The following is a 12,675-nucleotide window of genomic DNA, read 5'->3' as shown; positions in this document are numbered from 1 at the left end:
GCATAAAAAAATGCAATGTTCTCACAATCTAACAGAAGCTACTGGGTGTCAGCTGTGGTAAAAGAGCATTTAGAGGTCTATCATGCAGCCATTTGTAGCCAGATTTGTATTGATCTGGTCACTGGACAAATAAACCATTCACACCTGGCCATGTAATAGCGCAGGCTGATACAGGATTTGCATGCTTTGAATTGTTTATATATATATATATAAACACTATAAATGCAATAAGTAACACACACACACACACACACACACACACACACATATATATATATATACAGTATATATATATATATGTGTGTGTGTGTGTGTGTGTGTGTGTGTGTGTGTTACTTATTGGGGTATGCATAATAATTTGGAGACTAATCCATCATAAACTGATGAATGAATTATTAATGTGTCACCACCTAATAAACAGCTCAATACTTATTTTTTTTCTGGTTTTCCAGACACAAACTGTGAGGAGGTTGGGCATGCTTATGTAAAATGTTTCATGCTTTTACATTCTCCATGCCTTGAAAAAAAAATACTGAAAATCACTTTTAAAACAGTAGAGCGATAGAGGAGAGAAAGAACCCTGAGCTAGAGTGATTTGCTTTCTGTGCCCTATTGATTTAATAAAGCATGCAGTACTCAACAAAGAATTCAATAATAATATCACACAGTAAAGTTGAATTGCATCTCAAAGTGCTTATATTTGGAGTGGCTGCTGAAGGACATGCTTTTCAAAACTCCATCTGTGCAAAGTGAAGCGCAGAATGTTCCTGCATTCAATTAAACTCATCTTAAACAGCAAATACTGCATGACCTTGTCCTCAAAACACATGATTTTTTTAATGATTAACTACAGTATTTAATCTCTAATCAGACTTATTGCCTTGTAATACAAGAATTGTATAACAAACTGATAGGCCTGGTTTCATAGACAGGGCTTAGACTAAGCCAGGATTAGGCAATAGTTCAATAAGGACATTTAAGTATTTTTTATAAATGTGCCTTAGAAAAAAAACATTACTGGTATGCATCTTGAAACAAAACAAAGGCATTAATATATTTTTAAAATCAACCAGTGCAAGTTTCTTTCAGTTGAAACAGCTCAGACTTACATTTTAGTCTGAGACTAGGCTTAAGCCTTGTCTGTGAAGTGAACCCGGGGGATAGTCTTTCAATATAGATGGGCAGAGTTCAGACACATTTTGCTGGCAAAACTTATTGGAATTTGATCTAGACCAGTGGTTCTCAATTCCAGTCCTGGGGTACCACTGCTCTCCACATTTTGTATGTCTCTTTTATCTGACGCCCTCGGTTCAGTTCATGGATCTCTCTCCTTACGAGCTGATGATCTGAATCAGATGTGTTAAATAAGGGAGACAAGCAAAATGTGCAGAGCAGGGGGTCCCCGGGACTGGAATTGAGTACTGCTCTAGAGGTCACACAAACTGGAAGCAATATTTTAAAACAAATCAACAGTGCCCTCTGCAGGAGTTGGATAAATCAAATATCACACAGTAATACCACACATAAACAGTGAACAGGCAAATCTCTTCATCCGCACAAAGCTAGGCAGTAAAGAAAGGAATACATATTTGCATATACTGGCCCTGACAACCAAGCAGTAAAAAGGTTACTGGAAAAGAGTTTGATGTACTATGACAAAATACAGCACTGTAATTTCCAGAATTATTTCCATTCCAATCTTTAAAGGGGTCATATGATGTTGCTAAAAATAACATTATTTTGTGTATTTGGTGTAATGAAATGTGTTTATGCGGTTTAAGGTAAAAAAAAACACATTATTTTCCACATACTGTACATTATTGTTTCTCCTCTATGCCCCGCCTTTCTGAAACGTGTCGATTTTTACAAAGCTCATCGATCTGAAAAGCGAGGTGTGCTCTGATTGGCCAGCTATCCAGTGCGTTGTGATTGGCCGAATACCTCAAGCGTGAGACGGAAATGTTACGCCCCTCACATACCGTGTCCGGCCGGAGCGACGAGACATAAACATTAAAACCCATTACAAACGAGGCATTTGTTGCATCCAGTGGGGACATAAATACGGATTATAATGACTTATACTGTCTGTTTACGCGTTGCATTGCATCGAGCGGCGTAAACATAAAACCATGTCTGCATGTGTGATCGGAGAAATGACAAACAACAAGTGCTAACGTTAATCCACACTGCCCAAAACTCGCGTTTGAATCATCAGTGGCAAATCCTTTAAATGAAAACATACTTACGTGAGTCAGAACTGCCGGCATTTTAGTCTAACGTAACTCTCCCAGGATCAGTAAACAGTCCTCCATAAAATGTGCTGCACACATCTGAATATTTGGGGAGAACGGCGCGGCCGGCGGATTCGACGAAGGAGCGTCCGGCGGGCTTGCGGCAACCACATGTGACGACCCTGGGCTGGACTCCGCTTCTATATATATAGGTCAGTGGCCCTTGGCTTGATATTGTTGGCAGAATTCGGCCCTCGGCCCTAAACACTCAAACATGGAATGGATGGATATACTATAATTATTATTAATATTTATGTGTATTATTATCATCCATCCCAGTCCATCCATTCCATGTTTGAGTGTTTTTCTTCTGTGGTACACAAAAGCATAATTTTTAAAGAATATTCTGGCCACTTTCCATATAGTGAAAGTCAACGAGGACTTTCAAAATGACAACAAAAAAAAAACATCATAAATGTATTCTAAAATTGACTTGTGCACTATATTACAAGTCTTCTGAAATTATACAGTAGTTTTGTGTGAGGAACAGACTCAAATTTAAGTTCTCACTATGTAATTCATGATACATTTATGATGTTTTTTTGTCATGATGGAGCTTGACATGTGATTGACTTGTCATCTGCTTCCATATGTTTACCTAAGCCTAACCCTCGTAGAAACCTGCACTGTACATATAATTTGATTTAAATATTCACATGATTTGGCCAATTTATGAGCATTTTTAAGTAGTTAGGACAAATAAAATGTCCTCACAAGTTTTTTTTTATTTTTTATAATACTTCATTATATTAGTGAGGATGTTTGGCCCTCACAAACCAAACACTCTCATTAACATCAACAAGGAGACAAAGTTGCTAAGGTTCTGATGAAAGGTCTCATCTGTAAGTGACAGAGTGCTTGTGACAGTTGCAGGGGATTGCAGTAGGAAAGCCTCTTATAAGCACTAACTGCAGCTTCCCAATGCTGCTGAGAGACTGCAAGTTTACTTCACACACACACACACACACACACACAGTGTAAAATAAACTGCAGCAATAATGATTAAAATAAATAGTTTTTTTCCAGTGTGCATAACAATCATAAATTATATTGTTTTTTTTTTTATGACAAAATGTACAGTATGTGTGCAATTATACGCCCCAACAGGGCGTTTGCTGAATACACAGTACATCAGTTTCCATGAATACACACCCCATCCTGTTCTGCTGGAGGTTTGCCAGATGGTGCAAGTGTAGGAACAATTGCCTTCCTTTAAGTCTGTTAATTCTTCCTGCTTAGTGATGGGGAGACTCACGGTGCATTCCAAACGGGATATATCGCCCTCCGAAGGGCACTTCGGAGTGAAAACAATCATGGCCGCCATATTGAAGGGTCGTTCCAAACCGAAGTGCTCAAAACTGGCCCCTTCAAAGGGCCCTTCGGAATGAAGGATTTCGAAGGGTACAACTGATGGACACTTCGGGCTCCCATGATCCTTTGCGCAGATTCTTTGCATGATGACGGCGCCTCCGTGTGGGCACGTGATGATGACGCAGAAGGGCACTTTTGAAGGGCACAAGAAACAGTTGTTTGGTTCCCTACACCCTTCAACCCTTCGAAGCTCTCACTCCGAAGGGGAAACACTTTGAAGGGATTAGGGCATAGGGATGAGCCCTTCCGAATGGAACGCAGGGTCAAACGTACATACGTCAAGGGGATTTGAATACCAGCTGACCTGTAGACAACATAACATCCTACAACACCTATTTGTGTACCCATAACCCCTTTTTCCTCTTCCAAACCCTTCCCACAACCAGTGGCGGCTCGTGGGTTTTAAAATAGAGGAGGCACACTAATTGTATTGGTCTGGGATCCCTGCCGATTATTATTATTATTATTTGCTTAACCACTTTAAAATGGCTTTTTGGTTGCTTTTAATCAGAAAACGTAAAGAAAACGACACACATACAGCAAGATAATATAATTTCACTTACCTGGCCTATCACTTGAAGCAAACATCCATCCCTTCTTAAAAGTCGGTGTTAAAAGAGAGCTGCCTGTTGTGCCATTTAATTAAGCCGCGACTGCTGTAGCCTATATCCAGTTAGGCGTGTGTTCCCTTTTTCTTCAATTTGTATATATACTGTTTGAATGACAGCTTGGTAAATCTAGATCAAATATTCAATATCGCTACTCATCATAAGTACTTGGTACATTATCAGCGCAGCGAGAGACGTTCAAACTAATATCACATAATTTACGTCTCTATGATGATTGGTTGATATCAAACTAATATCACATAATTTACGTCTCTATGATGATTGGTTGATATCAGAAGGGAGGCTAGCCTCCTCTACGAGGTTTCTTTTCTCAACACTCCTCAGCGCTGAAAGTGAACACTCGATGGTGATTGGCAAATTTTTTTTATCAACGGAGGCACGAGAGCTCAGCTCTCCCCCGGCCTCCCCCTACTCCTTCTCTATCATTAGTGGTTGTAATTACATCAGCAGATTCGGCACATTCGCGATAGAAAAGCGGCACTTTCCAACTTCAGTAACATGTTATGGTATTACAGCTGTGAAATTACAAACAAAAAATACACATTCTGAGACATGAACTGAAATGAACTGTGAATTTTATTAACATTAAATCGTCCTCCTCCCAAAGTCACCTCAAAATTTTGGGGAAGCTGTGCCTCCCCTGCCTCCTCCGACGAGCCGCCACTGCCCACAGCACACAGACATATAAACCACACACCTTCAATCATAAGCTAATTGCCTTTTCCTCAATATAAATAGGTCAACACAAGTGTCTGATGTAAGGAAGGACACTCATTTGCCTGTGCACACAAACAAGGGTCAATGTTTGTTCAGCCACAGTTTTGCCAGAGCACTTCTTATAGAGCGTCTGCGTGTAATTAGCCCGTCAAGAGCCGTTTTCTGTTGCTCCAACCTGAAGCCTCTCCAGGGTTGAGCACACTCCATCAGTGCACCCTGGGATTTGACTTTGTTTATGAGGAAGCCGTTTCTAGGCTGTGCATACACATAGTGACAGAGGTGTATGCATGTATGCACACGCAAAAAAGATGAATGTGACACCCAAATAAACTGAACACATTTTTATTGACACAAATGCATGCTTTTCATAGACACACAAACTCACAAATGTGCACTGCAATGTTACCTTTGGAGAAACAAGAGGTGGGGGCATGTAAAACCCATCCATTGTCCTTCGCTCCATTAGTGAACACCATGCAAGCACCACAAGTTCCTCCTCCTGTTAAAGCACACACACAAACACACATGCACACTTAATGCTGCAATCCTCTTTGTGAAAGTGACGCGCTTCTGTCAGAAACAGAGCTTAACTGAAGTGAAACAGGGAGAGAGAGAACCAGGCTCATTCAATTTCTGCTTGTCTGCCATCCGGTTAACTACTGTACTGTCCTGTCTGAGGTTCTGTGATCTGCTTTTTCTTTCAGGTTGATCAGTGGGACTACGAAAAAGACATCCAACCAGATCTTGGAAGCTTCTCATCTTGGACATTTGAAACTTGGGATTGTCAGCTGCTGACCAAAATCTCAACTTTAGCTTTGCACTCGCACAACTCTACAACTTCGGCCTGTGGTTTGGAAGATGCTAATAGCTTATGCAAATTGGATACAAATCTAACTGAGGACTCGCATATCCAGCTCTTATTATTTTTTGATTTTGTATTCTTTTAAACTTTGTGGAAGAGTTTGAATCCAAAGTATAACCTGGTGTATGAGCAAACGGCTGTGACTGTGAAGTGGTCTCAGGTGAGGGGGGCGAGACAACAATCAGGTGTTTTTTGGAAGGGTGAGTCGGGCTCAAACAGAGCCACGGTGGAGGACGACCCACTGGATTTCGCTGATATGGACGGGCACGGGTATGACCGCTATGTGGATGGGGATAGGGACAGCTACCAGATTGATTACCGGCGTATTGTGGGGGACATGGAGCCGGTCAGGCCACCGATGTCATTACGAGACTCAGATCTTCACTTTTATGGCCCGTTTACCCATAATACACATGGGCACGAGACAGCTGCCCAGCGCTACAGTGCCACCCGGATACAGGCAGGATATGAACCAGAAAGGTGAGAACATAGTGTAGGTCTACTTAAAGGATTAGTTCACTTCCAGAATAAAACTTTCCTGATAATTTACTCACCCCCATGTCATCCAAGACATGGATTTCTTTCTTCAGTCGAAAAGAAATTAAGGTTTTTGAGGAAAACATTTGCAGGATTTTTCTCCATGTAGTGGACTTCAATGGGGACCAATGGGTTGAAGGTCCAAATTGCACTTTCAATGCAGCTTCAAAGGGCTCTACATGATCCCAGCTGAGGAATAAGGGTCTTGTCTAGCAAAACGATCGGTCATTTTCTAAAAAAATAAAATTTGATGTACTTTTTAACCACAAATGCTCGTCTTGCACTAACTCGACTTCACACATTAAGTAGTCACGTTGGAAGGACGTAAGCGGAAGTACGGACCCAGTGTTTACAAAGCGAACGTGCAAAGAAAGCCAAACGCCCTTTACAAAAAAAGGTATAACAACGATGTCGGACGATTTTGAAGTTGGAGGAGAAAATGAGATGGAGTTTTTCACCCTACCCTATACCTTTTTGAACCGGAGTACACAGACAAAGAGCTAACCGCGGGTGGCCTTTCCAACGTGATTACGTAATGCGTGAAATCGTAGACGCGCATTGCAGAGCTAATGCAAGACGAGCATTTGTGTTTAAAAGTATATACATTTTATTTATTTTTTTTAGAAAATGACAAATCGTTTCACTAGACAAGACCTTTATTCCTTTGCTAGGATTGTGTGGAGCCCTTTGAAGCTGCATTGAAACTGAAATTCGGACCTTGATCCCCATTGAAGTCCACTATATGTGACCCTGGACCACAAAACCAGTCTTAAGTGTCAATTTTTCGAAATTGAGATTTATACATCATCTGAAAGCTGAATAAATAAGCTTTCCATTGATGTATGGTTTGTTAGAATATTTGGCTTACAACTTTTGTTACAACTATTTGAATATCTGGAATCTGAGTGTGCAAAAAAAATCAAAATATTGAAAAAAATTTTATTCTGGAAGTGAACTAATCCTTTATGAATGAAGGAATGAGAAGGTCTAGGATACTTTTTCTCAAAATGATTTAACCATTCTAAGACATTATTGTATGTCATACTTGATCAAATTTAAACACACAAATATACATTATGTCTATGCCCATTATATATAATGGCAGCAATAATAACAAAAAATATAAACATTCCTGAAATTCTGTCAATATATATATATATATATATATATATAGACATGAATATACAGAATATTTATTTTTTTGTCATTAATTTGTCACAATTTGTTTAATGCAGGCAGTAATGATAAAAACTGATACAAATATTGACAAAAATATAAGCATACTGTATATTTAATTATTTATTCATTCATTAATTTCTATATTTATTTGTACAAACCCATTAATAATTAATATTGTTTTGGTAATAACTCATGTTGATTTTGGTCCCCTTTTGTGTTTGTATGTGAATCATTTCTTTATATTTTATTTGTGTTGTGTTGAAAAAGTAGATGGAATAATAGAAAATAACAGCTGTGAATGAGTGGGAGAGAAGAAGAAGGAGGGGCGGCTCTGTTTAGTCTGTGTTGACCTCTGTTTGTCCAGTCAAAACAAGTGAAGACAGTAATGTATTGTAGATCAGCTGTAAATACAGAATCAGCATAATGAATAACAAATAAGCATTTTATTTAAGCGTTTAATCATCATAACAGCTGTGAATGAGTGGGAGAGAAGAAGAAGGAGGGGCGGCTCTGTTTAGTCTGTGTTGACCTCTGTTTGTCCAATCAAAACAAGTGAAGACAGTAATGTATTGTAGATCAGCTGTAAATACAGAATCAGCATAATGAATAACAAAAGCATTTTATTTAAGCGTTTAATCATCACTGAACAACATTAAATGAATTAATTCAAAACAATGAATTAAATGACTGATGTTAGTTATGATAAAGTGTTTTTGCTGCATATAATAACTTTTCAAAGAGTCGTTCCAGCTTCTTAGCTTGAGAACCATTGCATAGATAAATGCTAAATCTCGTCTCAGTTTTAGTGGACATATGAAGTCAGTACCTCTCAAATTCTGTTTTTTTTACGGTATATTTATTGTGCTAGCATTTAAAACCTATCAAAAGTATGTTTGTGCTATCGTTATTTAAAATAAATGCCATTGGTTTGATATTTTGTTACCTAATATGGTGACATTCATGCATAGATGTCCAAATACTTTTTGGGTCCACTGTATAAGCATCAATCTCATTCCTAAATAACAGTTGGGAATGTCCACAGCAACAGCCTGTGATGTTGTTTTGACTCTCAGGATACAAGACACCTTTTCAGAAACCCCATGAGCTTTCAGCTGGATCTGCCATCACAGTTTATTATGACACAGGTGCTTCTCTAAGGGTCAAGCAAGGGTCTCCCCCACCTCTGCGGTTGACACTTCTGCCCTCAGAGGTTAACTAGTATTTATCTGCCTCAGAACTGCAGATCTTCAGCTTAGCTCAAGAACCATGTGACTCTGAGAATGTAAGACATGGCCCATCAATCTGTAGTGTGCCTGCATGCTCTTCAAAGCTCCTTACATATCTGAAATAAGCTCTGCTTACTGTGTCATGAAGCTCCGATGTGAAACGTTGCTGTAAACCAAATAAAATCTAGAGGGACTGTGTCATTTTTCCACCACATCTTTTCTCTTTCCCATTAGAGTCGGCTCTCTCGACAGATGAGAAGAGAACTTTAACGAAGGATTACATTGATAGAGCACTCTTTAGGTCTAATCTGCAGTTTAGAGTATAAATCCCACTAGGAAAGAACAGCACGTCTGTGTATGTTGAGAGGGCAAGATTAAATGTCTATCAGGAATAGATTCAGCTGATGGCATAACCACTTAGAGTCATCTGGGTGTTAGAAGCTGCCTATATGTTAAACAAGGCTTTAAATGTTGAATGAAGTGATAGAATGTTAAATGCACTGCTATTCTAGTGCAAAATGTATTACAAACCCCATGTTGTAATCAAGAATTCATTAATCAATGAATGATTTTGCAATTTACAATGAATCATACAAAACAATTTAAGTTGTTAAATACAAAAATACAACACACATGGAATTAAATAATTTTGTATGATAAGTGCATTGACATTTTAATTTTTATGCTCAGAAAACATAACTAGGCTACCTGAAGATCTGGCATAAAACAAACTGGCATTTAGATAAAATATAATTTTTATTATATAATAATTGATTTTATAATATTATTATTTTTTATTATATTTTTGTCTTACATATACATTTGTTTGTTCTTTTTTTATTTGGGGTAAATAAACAAACAAATAAATGCAAAATACAGGCTTAATATAGTAGCCTGCCCTACATATAGGAATGACAATTACCAAAATAAGATCAATTCAATTGGAGATAAAAAAAAATAAATAAAAATCTAAGTAGTAATACAATAAACTATTACATCTCAACAAAAAATATTGCATCCTTTAACAAAATAAATTAAAAGGCAGCACAAGTTTCACTTCAAATAACAGGTTCATTGAATCAATGAAACAATCAATGAATATAGTGTAAGCTATATATCCAGCCAAGCGTAAGTATTATTTAGCTCATAAAAACTAATTTAGATGTAATATAATTATAATCCGCCTTTAGCTTTATTACGATTTGGAAATGTTCAAAAGAGACCTACTCTGTTCTACTCACGCTCGGATATCCAGTTTGATTCGTGAACGTATTTTTAGACTTGTGCATCGGTTCGATCGAATCATCGAAGAGATCAAAAAAACGACTTGTTTACGAATCGGACTTCGCTTCTGTCAGAGTCTAGTTCAGTTTCTCAAGATACCCGTTTCAATGATATCTGTCAGGTAGTACGAACATTTTATACGGTGTAAACCAAAAATCGCTTCAAGATAAAAGTCCCAGGTAGCCAAAACGGTTTGGCACGCTAATGGCCCAGATCCGGCAGGCCAGATGAAATAACTCGGCCCGGCTGCGGCTGCCAGACTCGGCATGGACATGGGATAAATGATGCCCCAGAATTGGCCCAAATAGCCTACACTGGCCCAAGTCCGGCCAAGTCTACTTCCAACTAAACATTTTAAATACATATAAATACATACGTTACAGTGTCCTTGTTAAGTCTACATGTACTTATGCATGTCAACTAAATATGTCACCTTTACAAAGATTAAGGGTTTGGCCTTTACACCATTTCTTTTCATGGCATCCCCACCGACCCCATAACATCCATATGTGCTTCCCCGCCCAAAAGATAAAAATGACAGTAGGAGTGATTAGAATTTATTTGAAAAAAATCGAATAAAATCCAGGAGCTTCCTCAAGTAAGCGTACTCTAAAAGAGGGACAGACTGACAGAAAGTGATACAAAAAGGGGAACAGACAATGACACGTATGATTATTCAGACAATCTGAATCTGACTGATAACATGAATGATAACTCTGGTAAATGTTAACATTTGGAACATACCTTTTGGAAGAATCGGGCCCGCTCTTTACTTCCCCCATCTCGGTCCAAAGTGAGCAGCAGCCATCTTTTGATGAACTTTTAAATCTCTCCATCTGATGCACTGCCAGCACTTGCACTTCTTTGCACTGATTGAAGGGGGGAAAAAAAGACCAGTACAGTGGTGTCAAACTCAATTCCTGGAGGGCCGCAGCTCTGCACAGTTTAGCTCCAACCAGCTCCAACTCACACCTGCTTGGAAGTTTCTAGTAATCCTGAAGACCTTGATTAGCTGGATCAGGTGTGCTTGATTATGGTTGGAGCTAAACTCTAGCACTATGTCAGTGAACTCACAGTTATAGCTTCATTATAAATAAACATTACTTTAATATTATATGTGTAGAACAGTTTATTAAAATGATATTATATGTTAGATTATCAAATGTTTACTCACCAGGGTATCAAGTTCTTCTGGTCTTCTGGCAATTAGCAGCACAAAAAGCCTATCAGGTTTTGTCATTAGATGTCAAAGCTAGTGTGATTTTGTTCTATTTATTGATTACTTTTGTTTGAATCTCTCAACATTTTACAACAGTAGCCAGGTGGTGAAGACAAGACAAAAGAAACTAAATTATGAAGTCACTTGCAATCGCCACTTGCACTCTCCGATACCTGCGACGTCACTTGCAATGGACACAAATCGTGCGTGTTACCAATGGAGACAAGACGCTGTGGTGGTGATTAAATGATTAAAACTAATTTAGTACCGTAACGTACAGGGTCCTGCAAGTCATCTGTTGGAGAAAAAGACAAGACCCGCAAATCTGTGGCCACAGAACAGCAGAATATGAATGCAATGCGCAAAGTCTTGGCTTATATGGCTTATATAATATGGCGTAATGTATTAAGATGCTATCAAAATATCAAATTCAATATACAGTTTATTAATATAATGAATATGTATATAGTATTTTCCTCCCATACCGCAAAACGTGGCATAATGGACTAAGATGATACAGACAAAACTCAATATGCTCGTCTTCATTATTAAAATATACATAACTAATAGGCTATGTACAGGCAAGCAGGTGAGCCCAGAATAAACGCAACGTGCAAAGTTTCGCATTAAGCGTTTATCCATATAGAATAAACTGTCTACAGATCTTTTATATCATTGTCTTGGTCCATTTTACGTGTTTTATTTATAATGATTTGAGGAAAATGTTTAACGTGCAACTTAACGCATTGCGTTCTGGGCCCGTCTGCTTGCCTGTACGGAGTTGATCCTTTTAATAACACTTAATGCATTTCATAATGCACGTTCATTTTTGCTGGTCTGTGTATACTTTGAGCCAACAACAAGACTCAATACTGAATACTGAATTGTCTTTATCATCTTAGTCCATTATTATGCCACATTAAGCGTTTTGCTGGAGGACAAGTGAAAGTTTGCGCATTGTGTTCATTGCCATCTGCTTGCCTTGTAGTACATTAAATAATAACAATATATCAAATTTGTTCTTTTAATTGCACGTAATGTATCTTAATACATTCAGCCATATTACTTGTGTTTTTCTACAGGAGGAAAACGCTTAACGAGAGACTTTGTGCATTGCGTTCATATTCTGCTGTTCTGTAGCCACGGATTTGCGGGTCTTGTCTTTTTCTTGCAGGACCCTGAACGTTATAGTATAAAATTAGTTTTAATCGTTTAATCACCACCACAGCGTCTTGCCTCAATTGGCAACACGCACGATTTGTGTCGATTGCAAGTGACGTCGCAGGTAGCGGAGAGTGCAAGTGAAGATTGCAAGTGACGAGAGTGCAAGTGACGTCGCAGGTAGCGGAGAGTGCAAGTG

General features: G+C 38.5%; 1 protein-coding gene across 1 annotated transcript in view; it reads left to right on the top strand.

Annotated features, from left to right (window-relative positions):
- The first annotated feature begins 5,565 nt into the window (after positions 1-5,565).
- LOC107719966 (inosine-5'-monophosphate dehydrogenase 1b-like) overlaps positions 5,566-12,675 on the top strand; it is a 27,125-nt gene continuing 20,015 nt past the window's right edge. The window contains exon 1 of the mRNA XM_016527522.1: positions 5,566-6,350. Within this exon, the coding sequence (XP_016383008.1) occupies positions 6,127-6,350 (224 nt within the window). The 5' untranslated portion in view covers positions 5,566-6,126. The remainder of the gene's footprint in view (positions 6,351-12,675) is intronic.

Source organism: Sinocyclocheilus rhinocerous, unplaced genomic scaffold (assembly GCF_001515625.1).
Source record: "Sinocyclocheilus rhinocerous isolate Xijiao unplaced genomic scaffold, SAMN03320098_v1.1 scaffold2646, whole genome shotgun sequence".
Lineage (NCBI taxonomy): Eukaryota > Metazoa > Chordata > Actinopteri > Cypriniformes > Cyprinidae > Sinocyclocheilus > Sinocyclocheilus rhinocerous.
This window is presented reverse-complemented; position numbering and strand designations above follow the sequence as displayed.